This window comes from Dermacentor silvarum, chromosome 1 (assembly GCF_013339745.2).
Source record: "Dermacentor silvarum isolate Dsil-2018 chromosome 1, BIME_Dsil_1.4, whole genome shotgun sequence".
Lineage (NCBI taxonomy): Eukaryota > Metazoa > Arthropoda > Arachnida > Ixodida > Ixodidae > Dermacentor > Dermacentor silvarum.
In genome coordinates this window covers 129,257,339-129,279,962 of record NC_051154.1, presented here as the reverse complement: position 1 = coordinate 129,279,962, position 22,624 = coordinate 129,257,339, and the positions used below count along the sequence as shown (strand labels likewise).

Below are 22,624 nucleotides of genomic sequence, written 5' to 3'. Positions count from 1 at the left end.
GATGACACCATCGTCAAGCATCTCCTGGACTTGCGTACGTATGGCTTGGCGTTCTCTTGCCGACACGCGGTAAGGCTGCTGGTGTATCGGGCGTGCGTCTTCGTACGTGATGATCCTGTGTTTAGTGATGGAAGTCTGGCGTACCTTGGAAGAATGTGCGAAGCAGGTCCTGAATTCAATCAAGAGCTTGCGCAGTGCTGTCTGGCTATCGGTGGACAGTTCAGAATTGATGTCAAGATGGCCCAGAGACGTGTCTGCTGTCTCCACTACTTCTGACGTGAAACAGTTAACGTCTGCTATTGCGTCTGCAAACGCTAACGAAGTGCCGCGGAACAGGTGTCGGTGCTCGTAGCTAAAGTTGGTAACAAGCAATTGCGAATGACCAGCACGAATCTGTCTAACACTGCGAGCCACACAAACACCTTGCTTCAGTAGGTGTTCCAAGTTACTTTCGGCCACCGCTTCGCCATCGTGTAAGCCACAGCATATGACGTCGACGAGGACACTGGCACGTGGAGGAAGCGTTACACTGTCAGCAGAAACACGAAGTACGTCGTCGTGCCGTCGGCCGTCTTGCACGTCGATTGCTCTTTCGGCAGAGAAAGTGATACGACGCTCTTGCAGATTGATAATTGCGCCGTACTCCTGCAGGAAGTCAACCCCAAGGATAACGTCGCGGGAGCATTCGCATAAGACAAGGCAGCTCGCTACGAATGTAGATCCTTGAATCTCAACTCTAGTCGTGCAGGCGCCCAGCGGAGTAACGTCCTAATCTGCGAGTTATGCCAGGGCGTGATCACTTTCTTCAGCTGCGTTGCTATTTTGCCGCTTAGTATCGTGTAGTCTGCGCCGGTGTCCACTAAAGCACTAACGGCATAACCGTCAACAGTAACTGGTATATCGAGCGAAAGCCGGTCGTCCCGTTCAGTTGCAGGTGGTGTCGGATCGGTATCTTTCCGTAACTGCGTCCGTCGGAGGTCTTCAGCGCTTCGACCGTCAGCGACCTCGCCCCCAAAGATCGCCTCAGTTAGTTTTCCCGGCGGGGACTGGTCGACCGCTCGGGAGAATACCGCTGGGGCGGAGGTGAAAATCGTCTCGGAGACGGCGAACGCGACTGCCGCCTGGCAGGCGGTGGCAAGCGCTGCTGGGACAGGTATTCCTGAATGTCCCGGGGTCGTTGGCCGTATCGGGGCGGCGGCGAGTATGCGGAAAAGCCGCGAATCCCAAGGCGCCGGTATGGGCACTGGCGGTACAAGTGGTCAGCTTCACCGCAGTGGAAGCACAGAGGCCGATAATCGGGTGTGCTCCAAACATCCGACTTCCGAGGGGGCGGGCGTCTATCGTCGACGTAGTGAACCGCTTGCTCCGTACGATGGGCAAATGGAGCGGCATGAACAACGGGCGGCGGCGTGTACCCAGCGTCGTAGTACGGTATCGGCTGCACCGACTGAACTGACACCGTAGGAGGAGCACGAACGAATAGCGGCGGAGAGGAAGCAAGGCGCTTCAGGGCTTCCGCGTAGGTCGCACGGGGGTATTCAGGAGGTACTGCCGCAGCTTTAGCAGGAGGCAAGGTATCACGAAGCGCCTGGTGCAGTTCGTCCTTGATAATGCTCGCTATGGAGCTTACCGTAGGTTGCGGTGTTACAGCGGCCTTTCGCAACTCTTCACGCACTACAGAGCGGATGAGTTCTCGCAGTGAGTCGCCGTTGCTTCCTATGGCCGTGAAAATGTCAGCAGAAGACATGCTGTTCGCTTGCCGCTCATACAAGTTCGAGCGATGCAGAAGCATCTTTTCCGTGGTTACGGCCTCGGATAAGAACTCCACAACCGTCTTCGGAGGGTATGAGGCCAGCAAAGAGTTGCTCCTTGACCCCGCGCATCAGATGACGTAACTTCATCTCCTCCGTCATTCTTGGATCCACTCGTCCGCCAACTACCAATACCCCCTAACGGCGGCTCTTCCGCCAGCTCCCAATACCCCCCAAACGGCGGCTCTTCTGCCATCTACCAATACCCCCTAAACGGCGGCTCTTCCATGATCGATGCTCCCACAAGAGCCGTGCGCTCGTGGTGCGCGCAATCAAAATGTATGCAATACAGTAAATTATTACGCTACGCTTCTACCGTAACCATAAAAACGAGGTGCAAAGTTGTAACCACGCCGCCGCGCCCCTGATTTCTCGTTTCTCTTGCCATTACTAGCGGTACACAGTTCGGTTTCGATTCTAAGTCGACCCCCCAACATTGGATTGACAAATTTGAAAAAATGGGTCGACCTACAATCGTGTAAATACGGTATACGCAAGAATACCAGCTTTAAAGACACAAATAGGCTCGAAGTGTTCCGGCGTTGCTGTCATTCACGTACGATTTCAACTGATGGCTGTGGCGATGCGGACTCCGCCGCTTCGTTTTGGTTGGACACTAGCGCCGTTCTTGCTCTTTTGCGTCGCACATTTGCGGCGCTCCTCGCTCACCGAACTCCGAAAGTAGTTCGAATTAACCGTTGTGCGGCCAAATAACTCTGAATTAATAAAGAAACAGCAGAGCATGGGAAGCAGTCTTGTAAAACAAATCGAATGCATGAAATAAAAGAAAGGAAACGATAGGGTGTAAAAGTGTTAGCATGAGCTAGCGATATCTGCTACGTTCTCCTGGTTACTCCTGGTCATCATCGCGATCTCCAGATTTTTTTCTTCTGCAGCACGTTCACGTTGCTCATTCCACGCATAACTGAATGAAGTACGTAAGCGCGCAGAATGCATTACCCAAACAGCCGCGTAAGCGCAGACCAAGCGAGCTAGAAGGATATAGACAAAATACCCGTATTCACAGCAGGAAAACGTGTTCTCTGTGTGGGGACTCACTGCGGTATTACCTTGCGGTGACGTGGTACTTAATATATCCCAAAATATCGCGATGTTGGCTAATAGTAACCAAAATATCAGGCTCATAGCAGACGCCCGCCGTCTTGCCGCGGCTTCCGCAGTGAGGAAAGCCCACTGGTCCGGTACAGCAACGCCGCAGCGCAGGAGTTCCCAAGAAAAGGTCCTCGCTCCTCCCATGCATTCACGCAGTGCTTTGGACACTCCCCAGTATTCTAGGTCACTCTAGGCCAAGATGGCGGCGCGGCGCTCGGCGGGAAATACGAAATATGGCTTTGTGAAGTGCGGTGATTTTGCGCGATTTAAAGCTGTTCTCTCACCCTGCGTGCTGACAAATTAATTTTTTTCTGGCACTTTTAGTGCGTTTTTAGCGAAACCATTTTGATACAGCATAGATTAGGTGTTGCAGATACCGAAACGCGTCGTTTCCAAAAATAGTTTTTTCTCGCGATTTTTTCGATCTGATCCCTGCGTCTCCCTCCTAAAGAATTTTAAATTTTTTGGCTGAATAAATTTTTCGGCTGTTTGATTTTTCGGACTTTTTCGGTCCTAGTCAGATCCGGAAAATTGATTGCCGACTGTATGTGGACTTGCCCTTCAAAACGCGGGAAGATTACCGACACTGAAGCTGGCGTCGGCAGTTACAAGTGGACACCACTTTGTTCAAAAATTGTAATTTCAGTATTGTAATTTTTTTGCGGCACTGTTTTGCATGAAGCTGTAAGTTTCCGTTCAAAATGTCATGGAAAGAACGAAATGCAGTGTCTTAGATCTTTCGAAACGATGCCTGGCCAGATCCAGTTGCCAGCCATTTCAAAGCAGCCACCCCCATTTTTTCTTCGAGTGCTCGTGATATACCAGCAGCGGGGCATGAGTGCATTCTGTATACGATAGCAAAGAGTTCTAATGGGCTGGAAGTGGAAACTAGTGTGGCATGCCTGCATTTTGCAAAGGTCTAGCTGTTATGGCATCAGCTTCAGCTACACGCATGCTGAGAGCAGCGAAGTTACATTTTTAATGTTGTTTCGGGCATAAAAGTACAAAGTTTGAAAGGTACAACGCCATCGCGAACATTTATCAGCAGCAACGTAAACAAAGCGTGGACGAACCGTGATCTCCCAATAATGGCGTAGCCACTGCCAACTCTTTGCAACTTCGTGTAACAGCGGTGCATCGGGTGTGTGGTGCCGCATTAAGCCGACTCTGACTGTGTCAATATCGACAGCAACGAAAAACAAGCAACGCTTGAGCATCCATTGGTCCAAATTTATCTAAATCATCCAAATAGGCGTAGTGCATGTGGTGCTGGCGTCGTGGCTTTCGAGATTGCATGCAGTGCTGCAAGGCAGATTCACACTAGGCTGACACGGCACCGATTTTGGTCTGCCGACTGTTGGCGACAGCGTTTTCCGTCCTGTAAACTGCTCATGTCATCAGTCGGCTGACCAAAATCATTCTCGTGTTGGCGTAGTGTGAATGGGCCTTTAGAGAACTGCGCAAAAACACGAGAAGTCTGGCTCCACTGGGTCTTAAAAATGGCAGCATGGAGTTAGGCAGCTGCAGTGGCAATGGCCGCATTTCTCAATGCCGGAATCAGTGTTTTTCTGCGTTTCTTTACCCTCAAGTAAACATATTGAGCTTGAAAGCTCTAGTGAATTGTTTGGAGCTTTAACTTAGTACTGATGATTGCGAGGAATAGTTGAATTTGTGGTGACCTCTTCTTTAGTGAGAACTCTTTGCTGTCGGCACCTCAGCAATTTCCTTTCATTGCAGCACCAGGAAGGATGCATTGCATAGTGTCCAGCAAAAGTATGGTTGACTTCTGTTCCAAGAAATGTCAAGCGTCATATACTAGTGGCTTCTGTGGCCCTGCCTATTTTCAGCTTAAAAACATGAAAATATTGATAATAGCAGACAACAGAAAACAACAAATGAACTTTTGATAATGCAATAAGGAAAGCTGTTCAAAATGAATCGGACAAAAAAATCAAAACGATTTGGTGATATTTTGGCACAGAAAAGGTTAATCTAAATAAAATAATTGAAGTGCATTGTGGATGCGTGAAACGCTTACAAATAACTTTATTGTTATTTATTTATTATGTATTTGTCTTTTCAGGCAGACAACCTAGAAGAGGGGGAGGCAGAAGATGATGGTGAAGTGTCTGACGTCAGTGGTGTGAGTTTTTTTTTTAGTATTGCATTTGATTGGCTACTGAGTTCTATTATAGGGCATTTACCTAGGTGATACAGGTTATCTTTGTCTTTTTTGCTGTTTTCAGTCAAGTTTCAAAGATTTCAACCCTTATTTACTGCATGCAACATATAAATGTTTTACGAAATGACTTATATGACAATTCTTCAGCTAAAAGAAAACTAAGCATTGTTTTAGAGTACTAATTTTCAAGCTTTGCTCATGAAAGGGAAATACCCTATTTACTCGCTGTGGGAATCCTCAAGTCCCCTAACCGCCGCACGGGCAGCGAACGTCGCGTCAAGCGCATGCGTGCCAGGGAGAGGAGAAACTTTCCTTCCGCGGGCGGCGCGCGGGAATCGCAAGCGCTGTCAGCGCCACCGGGTGGGTCACGTGAGATCCCGCTGATATCGCCCGGGTCTCTTTGGTCCCCAGCAAGCGGCGATGGCGGAAGCTCCGCCGCCGCTCCTGTATTCCCGGCACGTGGTTAGTCAACCGCGTTCTTACCGCGGCAAGCGCCCCCCCCCCCCCCCCCCCCCCCCCCCCCCCCCCCCCCCCCGTATTCCCCCAGTTGGTAAGTCGGAAGCCCTTCTTTACCTAGTGTATTACTCTCTTCAAGGGAACCCTCAGCGATGTCAACTATAGCTAGCTGGCCTGCTCGAAGTGTTAGTTGCAGTCGTAATAAATGCTTTCCAAGTGTACACGTGGTTGTCTATTGTTTCCTCGAGCTTGTACCAGACCGCGGTTGATGCGCAGGCATGCGCCAACCGCGGGGCTCGGTGTGTCGAGGCAGAGGGCCGTTGGCAATCCCCCCCCTTATCCCGCCATTTTGGCGCCCAACGTGGGGCAAGCTCTTGGAAAACGGGACGACGATCTCTCCGTACCAGCATTAGGCCTCAGCCGAAGGCGTGATTGCTGGCTAGATCTGTGTGTGCTTTCTTGAGGGCGAGTTAACGCTGCGCCAGTGTCGCCGAACTCGTGTAGACGCTGAGATTTGCAGCAAGTTTTCTTTTAAGAGTACGCCCGAAGCGAGTGAGTGCAGCAGCCGACGCGGTGGTCGATTTTCCCTGTACATATGTAAATAGCCTCCTTTCTGTATCTTTGGATCTGGGAGCTGGGCGCCGGAAACGCTGGCTAGGACGTCAGCGGGGCGCAGTCCCAGGAGTCTGCTCGGAAGCTGCGTGTTGAGCAGCGAGCGGGGACCACTTAGCTAGGCCTGCATCTCCTCGCGGCGGCTCATTGGAACCCTTTATGGGTCTTTTGGTGGCATTGGTATCCGTCATGGACGCGATTAGGCCTAAGGCTCTGCGGAGCTGCCGGTCGCATGTTCGAAGATGACCATGCCGTGACATTTAGCGGGTGCAACCGGATTCGCTAGTTCTACTATACTCGCCGAGTGGAGAAACCTCGTTCGAAATAGAAAGCTTATTTTGTTCAAATGAACTCAATATTTTGCGGGCGGAATAACCGAAATCTCGGGGGACCAGAGAGCGCTTTGTTCATACGAGCATCGCCCTTTTTCGCGCTGTATCGGACCGGAAAAATTCAATCGAAGCGAATAACTTCATTCAAACGAACTGGATTGTTTTTTTGTTTTTTTTTTCTTCTCGTTGCCACATAAAGCTATGCGGTAGACGGGTGGTTCAGCATCGTGTCAGACGGCCGACGCTGCGGCGGCCTCTACTGCCTTAAATCTAAGTGTTTGTGGAGTGCATTTGAGCGACTTTGCAGAACGAGTGAAGCCGCCTCGACTTGCTATTGCTGCCATGGTCCACGTCACTGCCTGCTGTCTCGGCCCCTCCCTGTTCGCGGCCCGATGCAGCAGCACATGACAGCCACGAGGAGGGAGCCCTACCATCATACTCCCACGAGGGTGCGTCGGTGCGAGGTTCATCATGCCGGCGCGCGCGCCGCTTCGAGAAAGTCCTGACCCGCTGTTCCTGGGTGGACATTGCGGCGCGCATCTTGAGGGCAAGCCATCTTCAGCCCCCGTCATCGTCAACCACTGTGACGGCTGTCACATGTGGGCGGCCGCCACACAGGACTGTGCTGCCTATCAACATGGATTCGGACATTTCCTGCCGGAGTTTACCATCGCATCTGCCCGGATACTTTGTCAGTGCCGTCGTTCCAGCGATTTCTCCGCCGTAGGGCAATATTTAAGGGTGGAGGGATGTGGGAATCCTCGGGTCCCATAACCGCCGCACGGGCAGCGAACGTCGCGTCAAGCGCATGCGTGCCAGGGAGAGTTGGGAGAGGGGAAACTTTCCTTCCGCGGGCGGCGCGCGGGAATCGCAAGCGCTATCAGCGCCACCGGGTGGGTCACGTGAGATCCCGCTGATATCGCCCGGGTCTCTTTGGTCCCCAGCAAGCAGCGATGGCGGAAGCTCCGCCGCCGCTCCCATATTCCCGGGACGTGGTTAGTCAACCGCGTTCTTGCCGCGGCAAACGCCGCGGCCCCCCGTATTCCCCCAGTTGGTAAGTCGGAAGCCCTTCTTTACCTAGTGTATTACTCTCTTCGAGGGAACCCTCAGCGATGTCAACTATAGCTAGCTGGCCTGCTCGAAGTGTTAGTTGCAGTCGTAATAAATGCTTTCCGAGTGTACACGTGGTTGTCTATTGTTTCCTCGAGCTTGTACCGGACCGCGGTTGATGCGCAGGCATGCGCCAACCGCGGGGCTCGGTGTGTCGAGGCAGAGGGCCGTTGGCAATCCCCCCTTATCCCGACATCGCATAATGAATGCACCCCCTATTTTTCCAATCAAGAAGTGTTTTTTCTTTTCCTCGCGAACTCACCCTGAACTTGCTGCAGTGAAGTAGGAAAGACAAACAGTTGAAAGTAGGAAAGCAATTGCCCATTGCGCGGTTGCATGGCCTATCTTGAAAGTGATCTGCAAAGGGGGCTGAGTCTAGGTGCGGCACTGGCTTATACTGTAGCGCCAACCAACGCCGCAATGTGGGAACACCAAGGGCAGCTACATCGAATGCGGCATCTGCCGATGCCGCGACCGTTGTGACAAGTCCGCGACGATGGGACCCAGCCCGCTAGATCGAGGTTAGCGTGTTGCCAACATCTGAATGTCACTCGCGCCCGTGAACATAGGTTCAGTGTTGATGGCAGGCGCTTTTGAAGTGTGCGGTAGCAGCGCCCGGCCTGGCACCTGTGGAAAATCGGGTGGATGCAGCGACAAAAATCAGGAAGCAGCGAGACTGCCACCCACGCTGGACACTTCCCTGATGCCAAGCACCGCAAGCCGAGGAGGCATCCTTGGGGCCAAACGTCAAGGCAGTGTTGTTGGGGCGTTGAAGCCGAGACACTGAATGTGCACTGCGAGGGGGGGGCATGCGACAAGGGCTCCACGGGAAAGACACAGGCGTAGCTAGTAAGTGCAGTGCACGTGATAGCTGGCGTACCAGTCTCACCGCAGTGTTGCCGCAGGATCTCATTCTGAACAGGCGCATAGATATGCGTCTCGACAGCCGTCAAGGCACGGCTCGCTGCTGTGTCATCCCTACGGCTTGGACTGGGGATACCATGTAACTTGGGTGGGGGGGAGTATTTTGCAGATCGGCCCGTCGGACTCTGCGATTAAGCACATCATGCATGGATTCCTCGTGTCTGCGACTAAGCACTTTGCACATCGGCTCTCGGATTCGGCGATCGAGCACATCACGCACAGACTCCTCGAACCCGCGGCTAAGCATTTTGCACATCGGCACCTTGGGCTCCGCGACCGAGCACATGACGCAACGAAGTCGGGCTTTTATTTTATTTATTTGTTAGAGCCGAAACCCCTGATAACAAAATCTCACGACTACAAAATTCTCAAGACAACGAAATCTTCCTAAACTGCAATCCCGCAATAACGAAAATTGACGAGACGTTTCCCCACACATTATCTACTTGCGCAAGTTCAGCAGACTCAAAAATGCGCTCAAATTTCTTTGCTTTTGAATTGCGTAAAGTACCACCATATTGCGCTTGCGTGGGCGCCGCCATCTTTGTTTACAAAAACGACCTGGTGCTGGAATCAGCTGTACGCTCCAGAAGTTGTCATGGCTACTGTGTTGCTTTTTTTAGACTTTTTGTTTTTTTAAGTACAGCCACATCGTCATCAACATGTTATTGACCGATTCCGCCGCCACACACCACCTAAGCACCGTTTAATAAGAATGACGTGTGCAGAACAGACACTCATGCTGAGAAACTACTAACAAAAAGGTAGCTCCATGTCGCTTCCGAAGCGAAATGTTTGTTGCGGTGGACACCGTAACTGTGTCACTTGAAGCGGACGCCTGAATTATGCCAATGCGCAAGCACGCGTAAACGACACCATTTGAAAAGTGCAAAGTGCGACTGTGTGGTATGCTCGTGGTGCATGCCTGCTAGTACAAAGGTTACATTTCTCCGCGCGTGATCTAGTATGGCTGCAGAAAGAAGCGCGAAGAGGCATGCACAGAAAGAAGGGTAGAAGAAAGAAGAGATGTGCTTGCGTTGCTAGCCGACACTTTTCTTGGTGGAGCATGCACTTGCAAAGCCTCTGCGTTGTTGCCTCCGCCATTAAATATTTAAAAAAGAAGGAAGAAAATCTCGCTTTCGTTTTTTTTTTTTCTTTGTTTTTTTTTTCTTTGCGGGCACCGTTTCAGGTTTTTCTGAGCCATGCGCCGAGGCATCCGCTCTCTCTGCCTTGTTGTCTGCTAGCCTACTCTTTCAGCTAGCCGACTCTTTCAATATTCCCTAGATTTCGGAATATTAGTTCGTAGTACTGAGGCATTGTTGACATGACAAGGAAACTGAATAACGATTCTTATTCTTAACAGTTCGGTATTCTGAAATTCATAGTACTGAAATATTTTTACGTTGGAGGTATAAGAAGGTCAGCAGGGGATTTCTAAATAGTTTGTTAATTTCACTGTACTTGTTGCATTGCGGAGGTAAATGTATGCGTATACTTCATGACAAGGGTTGACAAGGCAAGTTAACTAAATTTTGGCATGAAATTTTAATTTTGTTACCCATTTCTGTATTTGTACTGTTATTTCGCGATAGCCAAATTTTTCAATTTCCCCGCCAATTACGTTATTGTAGGGTTCAACTGTGTTTATATTTTTTGGTCACGGTTTCTTGAGTTACAGTGCAGGTCGGGACGTACTTGCATTTTTGATTTCGTTTCAATTTGTTCATACCCAAAGTGTGTGTGATGTGAAGTACCAAGACAAATGAAAAGTGCAAATTAGGGGGGGGGGGGGGGTGACATAACTTGTTTCTTGGCAGAAAGGGTTGTCATGTTTGTCATTTGGCACACCCACTGCGCATTGCAATACAGAGACAGATCTAAAATGTAATTAATATACTATCTTCATTAATTTTCTTTTATAAGAATTTACATTTTCCTTGCATGTTGAAAGCCTGGCACAGTAACGAAACACGATAGGGAACTGGGAATACTTTGTATGTTTGCCCAAATGTCTAATCTACATCAAGACAGTGTTAGATTTTTTTTTTTTTTTTTTTAGTGCCTAAGAATGTTTTGCTCAGCTTGACATGCATGTGACATTGCTTCACTGCATAGAGCCATGTAGTTATTGTGAAATAAAATATTGGAAAGATAAAGAAACATTTCAAGATTGTCTTGATGTACAGCACAGTTTATGGATCACAGCTAAACAAACAGAATCAAAATCGGTCAAGCCATTGTTTTGCCATGCTTTCCACGAGTGAGGTGACCGGCAAAAAAAAAAAAAAAACACAGTTGAGAAAATGGGCTGCAAAGTTTTGCAAGCAGTGCAGATTTATTAGAACACGCCAGGGCTGTAATATTTGGCATCATTGCTGTCAGGCATCTTCTTGCACCTTTGCCTCTTCGTTTGGTGGGCTTTGGACGCCTTCTTCAGGAGATCTTGATCCTTTTCTTGAAGGGCACGGGCACCAGCACGTTACACCCAAGGTGGAACACATTTCCGAGTAGGCTCTTTGGCTCCCTGAATTGTATTTCACGACTGCCTCATTTACTGCTGTCTCTACCACAAGAAGCGAGGCATGCTTGTCGTTCGACAGTGCTGACCTAATAACAGAGTGCAAGCTCTCGGCTGCATTCTTGATCCTTCCACCCTTGCACCGCACCAACAAGTGGACGTCTGAAAGACGCTGATACACGGGCACAATGCTTGTGTTTATGAGCAGGCTGTGCTTTTTGCTTCTGGTGCTTTCTGCTCACACCGGCTGAGAGGGCCAGGGGGGCACAGCTCATGGTGGCGGTCACTGTCAATAGATATCATGTGATAATACGTGGTCATGAGAGCTTTGTGCATTGCAGCAACATCGTTGGTGTTCTTGCTGATAGCCAGGCCATAGTACTTGGTGAGCTTTTTTATCGGCTGTTTTGTGAGCCCACCTTTGCCACCAAGTGGCTCCCCTTTCTTGGCCTTGCTTACAGTGGAGCGAAGGCCAGTGCCCATTATTTTTTTTTACATGGTTTATGCAGTCTTTTATGACTGCTAAGACCCACGTGGCTGCTCATCTCGCAACACCTTGAAAACGCGGCGCTGTCTCCATCAGAGACGACTGTTGTGTATTGCAGGTCGTTCTTAGCCAATGAACGGCCAAAATGCTGCAATGTGACCTCCGTTTCCATTTGGCCAGAGCCAACATCAGTGTTTTTTTTTTTTTTTTTTTTTGGACACTGATGCTGCTGCCTTCACTGAATGTATGTGGGGCCACACACTGCTGGCCCCAGGCTGCACCCAAGGCAGAAGTTTGAAAGAACAACACTCTCCAGCACAAGCCCTGTAGGAATTCTGTTATGCATCCTACCCCAATGTGGGAGCTATGACAGCGCGTGAGCCAGGTGCCATTATAAACAATGGTCATATTTTTAGTGAAGCCAACCTCCGTCTCGCTGTACACCTTCACAGCTGCTACAGCATCAATAAAGATGTCTGCAGCCTCGTCTGCAGCAAGCTTGAACAGCCTCTTCAAGTGGCCCTGGAAAATTTTATGGTGTAAACCAAGGGTTCTCAAGCATGTTGGTCCCAGGGAACCCTGCTAAGTTTCATCCAGTGCCAAGGAACACCCCTCCCCCCCCCTCTCCAGTAAAGATGCTAGGTGTAGTGTGCCACATGTTTGGGGGTAATGGTGGTGGTGGACAGGCTAATTTGATGGTGACGTGCAATCCATCTGCTGCAAACTGGTTGTAATTGCCATGAGCCAAGACAAGACAGCATCACAACTAAGGCATGCCGAGAAAGAATGAGTTTTGAGTGCAGATCACACGGGGAGACTTATAACCTTTCATTACAAGAAGTCTTTGAATTAGTGCCGACTCTATTTTGCGTCCTGTAAAACCTTGTTAATTTGGATTTCACGGGAGTGGAAAAAATGTCTGAATTAACCTAATGTCGAATGAATTATCGCTGGTATTAAGAAAATAAATGCTTACTATGTCAACTCGCTTTTATTTACTGGGTGAATCAGCAAATCCTGTTTCTATTTTGCACAAAAGCAGTGCAGAAACTACAATTATCGTCATCCCGTGTCTGATTAGCGCTCGCAGTGGCAAAGGCCTCGAGACTTCCTTCGCAATGCGGCTGTGGCGCGCGTCTTCATCTGAGGCACGCTTTTCACTACCGGGCGCACATGCTGATTATTTTTAGCCAGTGAGCTGTTCGCCAACAAATTGTCCATCCATTGCGATGTAGACTGTGTTCTTCATCCTCGACATCTTTGCACTGAGTCAAAGCGAAACTAGTGTTTGCCGCAGCAGCTACGGACGAAACCGCAGCCGCTATCAACGGTGACCTTGCAGTTCTGAAGGCAGGTGGCCGGCGCACGCACCAAGGCAAAATGAAACTCCCGTTTGCTGCAGCAACTGCGGACGTAACCGCGGTCACTATCGCCATGATCAGGGATGGCGACTACGCATTTTTTAATGCACACGGCTGACGCGTGCACCGTGTCAAAACGAAAGTACTGTGCAGTTTTGGAGGCACGTGGCCAGTCGCCAACGTGCTGTTATGCATGGCGATAAACGCGAGAATAAATGCTTTAAAGGCACAATTAGGCATGAAGCGTTCCGGCGTTGCTGTCACGTACGATTTCCGCTGATGACTATGGTGATGCGGACTTCACGAGCGCGCAACCACGGAATATTTATCAGTGGCTTGCTGAATCCTGAGGAGAGGCCTGCGGAAACACAGGGTTCTGCGGAACCCACTTTGAGAACCCGTGGTGTAAACCACAATGGGACACATTCATCGTGGCCCAGAAATCATTCAAAAGCTGTGTTTCCCTATTGTTTTAACAGCTTGCATTGAGCGAATGTTGACATCTAACACCCTTGCCCCATCCTTCCTTAGAGAAGTACCACTGGGACTCCATTGGGTCACAAGTAGTGCATGCATTCTGCACTAGTGTTGTGAGTGATGCTGTCCTTAATTTTCCCCCTATCTTGGAACTGCCCTTGCATCACATTCTTGCTATGCCTTCACCTCTTTCCCAACAGACTGAGCTGTCGGTGCAGGACGATGACTTGGAAGAAGGGGAGCTGCCTGAGGGGGCTGGTGGAGGTGCTGGAGCCACACGTAAGGCTGCCCAGGTGCCGCGGCCAATCTGCCGGTTTTTCAACAAAGGGCAGTGCACGTGGGGTTCTTCTTGTCGGTTCATCCACCCAGGCATTAATGACCGGGGAAACTACAACATGTTTGCTACTGTTCCAAAGCCTCCACACCACCATATGCCACCACCAATTGGAGGACCAGCTGCAGTCATGGTGGGCTTTCTTGCTACTTTCTTGCTTTTGTTGGGTGTTTAGTATGGGTGTGCAAATAAAGTTGAACGTCATTATAACCAGGGTCACCCCAAACCGAATCCAAATAGATATTTTTGGAACGTGCCTGAAATTGAAAGGGGGGAAAAACAACAACATTGGTTACTGGTTCGGCACAAAACGGTTCAAGCATATAGAACAACAGGTGCTCAACAGGTTTGCACTTCATCAAAACAGCCACTACTTTAGTCGGCACACTCCACCAGCAGATTTTTATGACTCGCGAGTAGCTTTGTGCTCAAGAATGGGGAGAGAGGGGCTAGTAACTACGGCCACCTCAGCAGAGACAATTGCGCTTCCTGACCTCAGCTATGCCAATTGTGTTCCACAGCTGAAAAATTGTTTCAGAGGCTCCTCTTAAATAAAGCTCCCAATTTGGCTTGAGGCATAACAGATCTGCTTTTGTTGTGTCATGGTTCAACGGGCGTTTGGCCCCTCCAAGCAGTGTACAACACTCGTGTTGTGCAAGTCATTCCCAGGGCACAGTGTGCATGCTTTCGCGTATTTTGTTCACCCATAGCCAGTGCAAATGTGTAAGCGGTGTTTAGCACAAAATAGCCTTGGTTCAGAAGCAATAATGTCCTCACCTGCTTCTATTAAAATGCAGCACACTCATTGAATTGTCAAATGCCAACTTTTTTTCTTTTTTGCTACAGACTAGAACTTTGAAGTTGTAATATGTGTTATGTACAGTAAACTCTCGTTAACTCGAACTCTGCCTCGAAATATCATTAAAGTTGAAATTTTATCCCTGCTGCGGTGTCAGCCCATGGTTTTCACTCCTTATCTAGAAAAGTTTTTGCGCCAGACTTCGGATATCTCGAAATCTCGACTTTGAAAATACCAAATAAAAGGCAACTAGGCAACTTTTCTTGCACATACTTTTCACCGGGCGGTAGCTAGTGATCGCACTGCCGATCTCATAGCATCGAAAATGCGAGGAAAATAAGAAGACTGCAACTCACGTCTCACCGCTGCTGCATGAAGCCACAACGAAATGGCCACGATCAGCCAAGCAAGTGCATGCAAACGGCGATAGAAAATAAAGGGAAAGGTAAGCAGGAAGCACGCACAACGTGGCATCTAGCTCATCCAGGCGAAAAGTGAGCACAAGTGACGCTGCCCTGATGCCTTTTCCCTGATACTTTCGAAGTCGAGATTTCAAGGATGGCCTGGGGGGCTAGTTGGCGCTGTTACCCCCTTGAGATATCAAGCGATCCGCAGTCTGGTGCAAGGACTTTGAGTAAGGGGTGAAAAGCACGTAGGTTGACGCCACAGCTGGAAAAAATTTTCAGGTATACCTTATAGTTCAAGATATCAGAGTTCGAGTTAACGAGGGTTTACTTTGTTTAATTTTTTTTTCCTGTTTGACACTGTGATAACAACAAAACAGGATATAACAAAATAATTGATAAAATTTGGGTATGCAAAAGTTTGTAAATTTAAAATACCAGTCGAATATTTCAAAATTCATACCGTATTTTCCGGTGTTAAGGCGCGTTTTTTTTTCTGAATTTGTTGTCGGTGCTTCTAATAGAATGGTTCAACTTATGTACATTCCTTTTTCCGGAAAAACTGCCGTCAAAATCGGATTCGATGTTATGGTCATGCGAAAGCGCGCTGGTTGACTCAACTGCTACGGGTTCTGTGCGCGCTATCGAGGTGCCGGGTTCTTCTCGTGATAGAGTTTCCGAGTGCTGTGCGAGAAGGATGTAGCAGCAACGCAAGCGGCGACAGGCCGACCGCGAGTCGACTGACCCCAAAGTTGTCGCATCTGCAGATCGCTGTCAAGATACGGCGTGCGCCGCTGCGCAAACTATGCAGTTGCTACAGAGTACAAGCCCCCCCCCCCCCCTCATACCTTCCGCGCTGCCTTCCCGCTTTCCTCCCTTGTGCGCGATTCGGCTCACTGTCACACGCTCTCACTCGCACATACAGCACACGGCCACGGGGACGATGTTATTGCCCTTGGACTTTATAGGGAACATCGCAGCAGCCACGACGGCAGAACTGCGCCTGGAGTGGAAATCTATGGCACCCATACACTTGGGCGTGGCCCGAGTTTACGGAGGGAAACGTTTTTTAAATCTTTTTAAATCGCTTACCGAACGAACAGCTGTCTTATACACCAGTGCGACTAAGGGTATAGTATATGTTTTTTTTCCGGAAAGGCTGCTGTTTTAAGGGGGGTACGTCTTATACAAAGATGCGACATGTAGACCGGAAAATACGGTATTTCATTCAAGAAGTAAGTTTGGAAATTTGTTGTATTCAATATCACATGAATACGGAAAACAAATTTTGTTAGCTGTGTGGGAACAAAATTTTTGGTGTTTGTTTCTATCTACCATATTTCTATCTACCATATTTACTCGAACGTAAATTCGAGGTGCGACTTTCCAGTCACACGAAATAATAATTAAAAAAAAACAAATGTAATGCAAGATGAACAGAAAAAAAAATGGTACCTTTATTCAAAGAATCACAATTCCGAAATGAGTTCTCTTTACTCATACTCATAGTCTGAGGAGGCGGAGCTTTCCTTGTTATCCACCTCCCAGATCGAGTGATCTTCCAAGCCGTGAAGCTCGTTTGAGATTGAGCACAGCTATTTCATCCAGAAGGCGGTGCCATGCCTTGACGAGGTCCATGGAAGCCCTTCCCATTGGCCTCACATTTAAAGGGGCCCTGAAACACATTTTAAACATAGTAAGACCCTTCCCATTGGCCTCACATTTAAAGGGGCCCTGAAACACATTTTAAACATAGTAAGAAGACATTGCCAATTAGTTAAGGAGGGACCTGGGCATCCAGTACAATTTTAATTGCTATTGCTACTGGAGAATGAAATTTGCAGATAATAGGTAATGTAATGTGCTAATTGTAGATATGCAGCTAGTTTTCATTTACATAATGAAGCAAATACAATAAAACTTTGATAATTCGTACTCGATTAATTTGAAATTTTGGTTAATTCAAGAAATTTCAGCAGTCCCGTCATTTGTAATGCAAATTCTACCGAATAATTTTAATAGCCCCTGTGGGTTTAAGGTAATTCTTAGTTTTTGGCCCGCAGCAACGTAGGGCTCTACATACAGTTGCCGACCGATTTTCCATACCTCGCGAGAATCAAAAAATAGTCCAAAATACTCGTTCATTTAAAACAAATAAAGTTTATTGGGCTTAGAACGGCTTTAAGAAAATCTCTAATAATGCCCTGCCTCATACTACGGTTGGAGGCAATCAGGCTTGCTTGGATTTGCACAAGAGTGACGTCTCCGTATACAAGGGACGTTCCGAAAGTAAGTTTCGTCATTTTTCTAAATGGGAACTTGGTACAGCAGGTGAAGCAAACAATCGCCATAAGAATCCACGCCCGTTGCTGGTTCGACGATGGAAGGCGCGTCAGCGGAGGACGAATGACACATGCGCAGAGCGCTGGAGAGAGTAGCAGCAGTCCGGCGTGCCCGAGTTTATTCGAGTACAAATCACGATGGCAGACAGACCTGTGCTGACAACGTGGTCGCCAATGGAAGTGCGTGCTGTTATCCGGTATGAATGGGCACGTTGGACTGGTACGTCCGTCATCTATGAACGCCTACAGATCCTGTATGGTGAAGAGGTTATGTCTCGTCAAATGCTGAGGTGGAGCAGGCTGTGCAACAATTCTTTGCATCGCAGGGCACCAAGTTTTACCAGAGTGGTGTCTTCAAACTGATTGCACCCTACGACAAATATCTCAATGTCAGTGGTGACTATGTGGAAAAATAGTGCAAGGTGTTGTATAGTTCATAATGTCATGGTATATTTTGTTTGGGCAATAAAGCTTCTGTGCGAAAATATATGACGAAATTTAGTTTTGGAACGTCCCTCGTAAATTCGACAATAGCGCCACCGTGTTGACAATCTCTGCCAGCGGAGTTTGCCATGGAGATTGAAGAAACGAGATTTGAACCACTTGGCGCTTGCGAAGCACAGGAGGTGCCACTGATCACACAAATGCAAAGCCACACAAAAACCCACAAAGGTGCGACGTCTCCGAGACACACGTGCTCAGTGCAGACACCGGAGTTTCGGCGGAGTTTCCCGGTTGCTTGGCCATTAAAATTGCCTGTCTCATGAAGCAGGCATCATACTGAAAGCAATGTGTCGGCATGACATCGCGAATGAACACAGTCGCGTGAAAGCTACTGCAGCACCGTAACTAGACCGTAACCACACTACCACTCACTAGCAAAGCGAAATTAACATAACACTAACGACAGCGAAATTTAGAGCTATAAAAAAAATGAGTATTCGTTTAAAAAAAAAAGTTACATCGAGTGAATACTGTAGCTTGCAATTGTGTGCCTGATTTTGTGCGACTCAAGATGCTTCTGTCATGGCGGAATTTCGGGCATATGGTAAGTTCAGCCATCGTACAACCAAGTTTTTCGGGGAAGCCAACCAGTCAGTTGCAAGCTGCACGTGTTTGCGAACAGTGAGAGCGCAACCAGACACAATGAAAGGGAGTGGCTGCGATTGCGCGAAGGAGTTAAACTACAATGTGAATGCTTTTCTAAGCAGTACAGGTCCAGTGGGCTGGTCCACTACAGCAGGGGTTCCTCAAACGTGATTGTGGGGATCCGCAAGCAGTTAGAATGGATCCAACCCCATCTCGTTTTCCCCCATTCACTTCACAATTTCTCTCTAGAGAATAAATTTTGCATTGCATTTTTTATTTTAATGAAGTCATCGCTAGCCACAGTGAGCAGGAGCTTGCAGAGAGCCACTTTTGAATTCAGCGGGGCCTGCCTGGTCAACTCTTATTGTCAATGGATGACTATATTGGCTATTTAAATGGCACATTGTAATGTGAATGACGGGTGCATGCTCATATTTGTGGTTCAGGCTCAAGGTGCCCCTTGAACATTGATTCGCGCAAGGGGTACCACTGCATCGGGTCAATGCGAGTATTTAGGCTTAGTGTTGCGATGGGTATATCGAAGACTATTCTGCAGCGAGAGTGACTTGCGAGATTTGTTCCCCGCCGCGGTGGCTCAGTGGCTAAGGCATTGCGCAGCTGAGCACGAGGTCGCGGGATCGAATCCTGGCCACGGCGGCCGCATTTCGATAAAGGCGAAAAGCAAAAACGCCCGTGTGCTTGCGTTGAAGTGCATGTTAAAGAACCCCAGGTGGTCAAAGTTAATCCGGAGCCCTCCACTATGGTGTGCCTCATCATCAGAGCTGGTTTTGGCCTGTAAAACACCAGAAAAAAGAAAAGTTCCCCGAAAAATTCGGCAGAGCCCATTTCATGATGACTGTCGACGGTAATGCATTTAGCATTCAATCATTATAGCGACATAACGTATAGCCACCGTCGAAATGAGATATATATGAGGCATGTATTGCAGCGGGACTCCTCTTTCACGCTTCCCTAAGAACACTCAGTGCTGCCGCGAAGCCTGTGCTTGGCCTTCAAAATGCATGGCGTGCTCGTGCGTGGCGAACGCTTCGAAACACATCATGTGGCATCCGGCTTCCTCTCTCGCACTTCCTTCTGGAGACGCTGCTTCATCCAATGGCACTGCTGATAAGTATGTGCAAGGTCTCCGAAACAAGAAGCATGGCACGCCCGTGCCTGTGAATGCTGAGAATTGTTCCCTTGCTTGCCGCACACTCAGTGACTCAAGTTGGCGAGGGGTTTATTGAAGAGTGGCACAAGCCCAGTGCATTCATGGCGCAGGTCACTAAAGCGTTTGCCTGAAAGGCATTCATTGAAAAGTGGCTCATAGCCAGTGCATTTGTGATGCAGCCTGCTATTGCATCGGATCTGTCCTTGAGGAACCCTTGTGACGTGGGTTCGATTCCGCTCAACATCAGAGAAATTTGTGGATCTTTTTCATCGTTGTAGAGCGGCACATTCTCAGCGGTGCATACCTAGTTGCTCAAGTTGGCGTCAAGACCTTCATATACACACCTACTGGCACATACAAAGTGACCGAAGTTGGCATCAAAGAGACCAGCACAGACTGAGTGGCACATACCCAGTGCTCCAAGCCTGCGTTAGAGTTTCTTCGAACATTGGTACTTACCCAGTCCCGCATTTACAGGGACCCATGTCGGCGTGCAAGAGCAGGGTGCGTACAGGTCCTTGAAATCCTTGAAAACCTTTGAAATTGAAAAGTGCGTTTTCAAGGCCCTTGAAAGTCCTGGAATTTTATTCCTTCCTTGAAAATCCTTGAATTTCGTGAGCAATGCACTCCGATATCGACATTGCGACCTCCTTTCTGTGGTAGAACGCCGTCGATCTCACAAACTCCCCATTTCAGAAACAATACGCCGGCGCGAGCGCATATGGTTCCGTTTTGCAGAACTGCACGGAAAAAATAAAAGGCTTCACCTCCTCAAAGTGCGAACGAAGCGAGAGACCCGTCTCGCGCATCGGTGGTTGCTCGGCTGGCATTGTTTACGCTGCTTTCCTCACGCTATCGGTCGTGTCAATCCTCGCCCGTCGGTCTGCCTTGTCCCACTTTTACTCTTGCGCGCGAGCTGAAGCTAGTGAAGCTAAAGAGAGCTATAGTGGAGAGCAACTTTACCACTGATGCTCAGTGCCTTTGGGTGGAGGTTTGTTATAATATTATTTATCATAAGATAAGTGCAATAATATTGCCGTATTTTCCGGTCGCACCTTTGTATAAGACGCACCCCCCTCAACATGGTAGCTTTCCCGAAAAAAAAAAAAAACCTTATATAAGTCGCACCAGTGCATAAGACGCACCTGTTCTTTCGTTAAGCGATTTAAAAAGTTAGTGAATTTTCGCTCAGTGAACGCTCAAGCGCCATATATTTCCACTCCAGGCACATTTCTGCCGTTGTGGTTGCAGTGATATTCTGTACAAAGTCCAAGGGCGATAACATCGTCCTCCCGAGTGAAAGTGTGCGACGGTGAGCCAAATCGAGCGCAATGGGAGGAAAGCGGGAAGGCAGCCCAATAGGAGGGGGGGGGGTGTGCCTGTACTCTTGTAGCAACTGCATAGTTTGCCCAGCGGCGCGCACCGTATCTTGACAGCGATCTGCAGATGCAACGACTTCGGGGTCGATCGACTCGCAGCTGGCCTACCGCCGCTTGCGTTACTGCTCCATCCTTCTCGCACGGTGCTCGAGACATTGATCACGAGAGCCCGGCACCTCGATAGCGCGCACAGAACCCGTAGAAATTAAGTCAACCAGCGCGCTTCGCGTGGCCATAACATTGAATCCGATTTTGACGGTAGCTTTTCCGAAAAAAAAAAGAAAGAATTCTTAACCTTGTACTCGGCCGTGCAACGCTTGAAACAGCGAAGCTGGGCGATCGTAGCCCAGTATTTTCCAGAAGTGCGCGCAAACTTTTCATCTTATTACTCATGACGATGATAATTTCTTTTCGCGTGTCTCGGTCTTATGGCCGTCACTGTGCGTTGCATAACGCAGCTTGCAACACCGACACCATGTTGCTATGCCGACAACGCGTTCCAGCAGACACGCTCTGTGAATGCTTCTCTCTCATAGCGCGCAAAACCTCTTCACCTCGCAGAGCACAATCGTGCGAGCGCGGAAGCTGTGGACAAAGACGACGACGCTCAAACGCAATCATATGGCTCACATAAATGCATGCTCTGCAAGCGTGGCTCTATAGCCTAGAAAAAAAAAAGGCTGTATAGTCTTGCCTTAGGACCGGGGGTAGGTACTGTAAAAGGCTGTATGAAACTTTCACCATGTACTGAGTTTGAGCTCCTCTTTTCAAATCAGCTTAGTTTTTTGATAGCTCATTTGGTTAATTGTTGGCACACCATGCATTTGTAAAAACCATGCATTTTTGTGCAAGCTTAGACAATAACAGCGACCACAAGAAAGCACAAAAAAATTGCTCATATTGCTCTCAATGAATAGTAAAGCAAGAAAATGTAGTTTAATATTTGCATTTTAGTCTAGAAAAAAATTCCTATGCCAAGTTTCAGTTTTACCATTCTCAGTGAAGAAACTTTTGAAATTATCTTATTGAATATATTGGTGGAAAGTTGTGAAAGTTGTTTCTTTGAATTCAGGACATGTTAAAGCATTAGCATGCCAAATTTCATTATAATCGCACTACATAAAAGGCACAAATTTTAGTGCATGAACTCTAAAAATGCTAAAAAATGAACTGTGAAGAACACATTTCAAAGTTTAAAAAAGAAAGTCGCAACGCCACGCTTAGGTGGGGAAACGATGTTTTTCCGCATTTTCAGCAAGAGTGCGGCCCTACCAACGTGGTCTCTGGGGGAAGAGGGTTAGTCCTATATCCCTGCGAAAATTCCAGACCAGCCAACACTGCCGAGCGAAATGCCGCACGCACGAAATTCGAGTAAATTCGCACTTTCACGAGCCACCGCGAGTGCTTTTTGCATTTTTTTGCCTAAGTTTTAGTTGATTCTCAGCTTTGATTTTTTAAAAAATTACATGAAAGAGGAGGCTTGGAGGAATCCAAAGTGCTCAAAACACAAAATCAACCTTTTCGGTAAAAAATAAGTTTTTTGACCCTCATCTCCCCTTAACTCGGGTTCGATGCCATTTGCTGCTGGCCAAGGGTTCTAAAATGAGGAGGGCCGTGGCAAGCTTGCCATGCGCTACACTCCACTGCCTGCACAAATATGTCTACAGCCAAATTATCCGTGCAGTAGTCAATAAGTGCCTGCTGCTGCAAATAGACCTGCACT

The 22,624-nt window shown here is 48.3% G+C and overlaps 2 protein-coding genes across 6 annotated transcripts in view; one reads left to right on the top strand and one right to left on the bottom strand.

Annotated features, from left to right (window-relative positions):
- The window catches only part of LOC119436018 (zinc finger CCCH domain-containing protein 18-like), a 188,029-nt gene that overhangs the window by 51,643 nt on the left and 113,762 nt on the right, over positions 1–22,624 (top strand). For all 5 annotated transcript variants that reach the window (XM_049655203.1, XM_037702747.2, XM_049655204.1 and 2 more), the window contains 2 exons: positions 5,008–5,067; positions 13,584–13,850. In XM_049655203.1, coding sequence (XP_049511160.1) covers positions 5,008–5,067; positions 13,584–13,850 — 327 coding nt within the window. The remainder of the gene's footprint in view (positions 1–5,007; positions 5,068–13,583; positions 13,851–22,624) is intronic.
- Positions 1–22,624, bottom strand: part of LOC119436024 (cytochrome c oxidase subunit 4 isoform 1, mitochondrial) — a 480,308-nt gene that overhangs the window by 353,427 nt on the left and 104,257 nt on the right. The gene's annotated exons all lie outside the window — the stretch shown is intronic.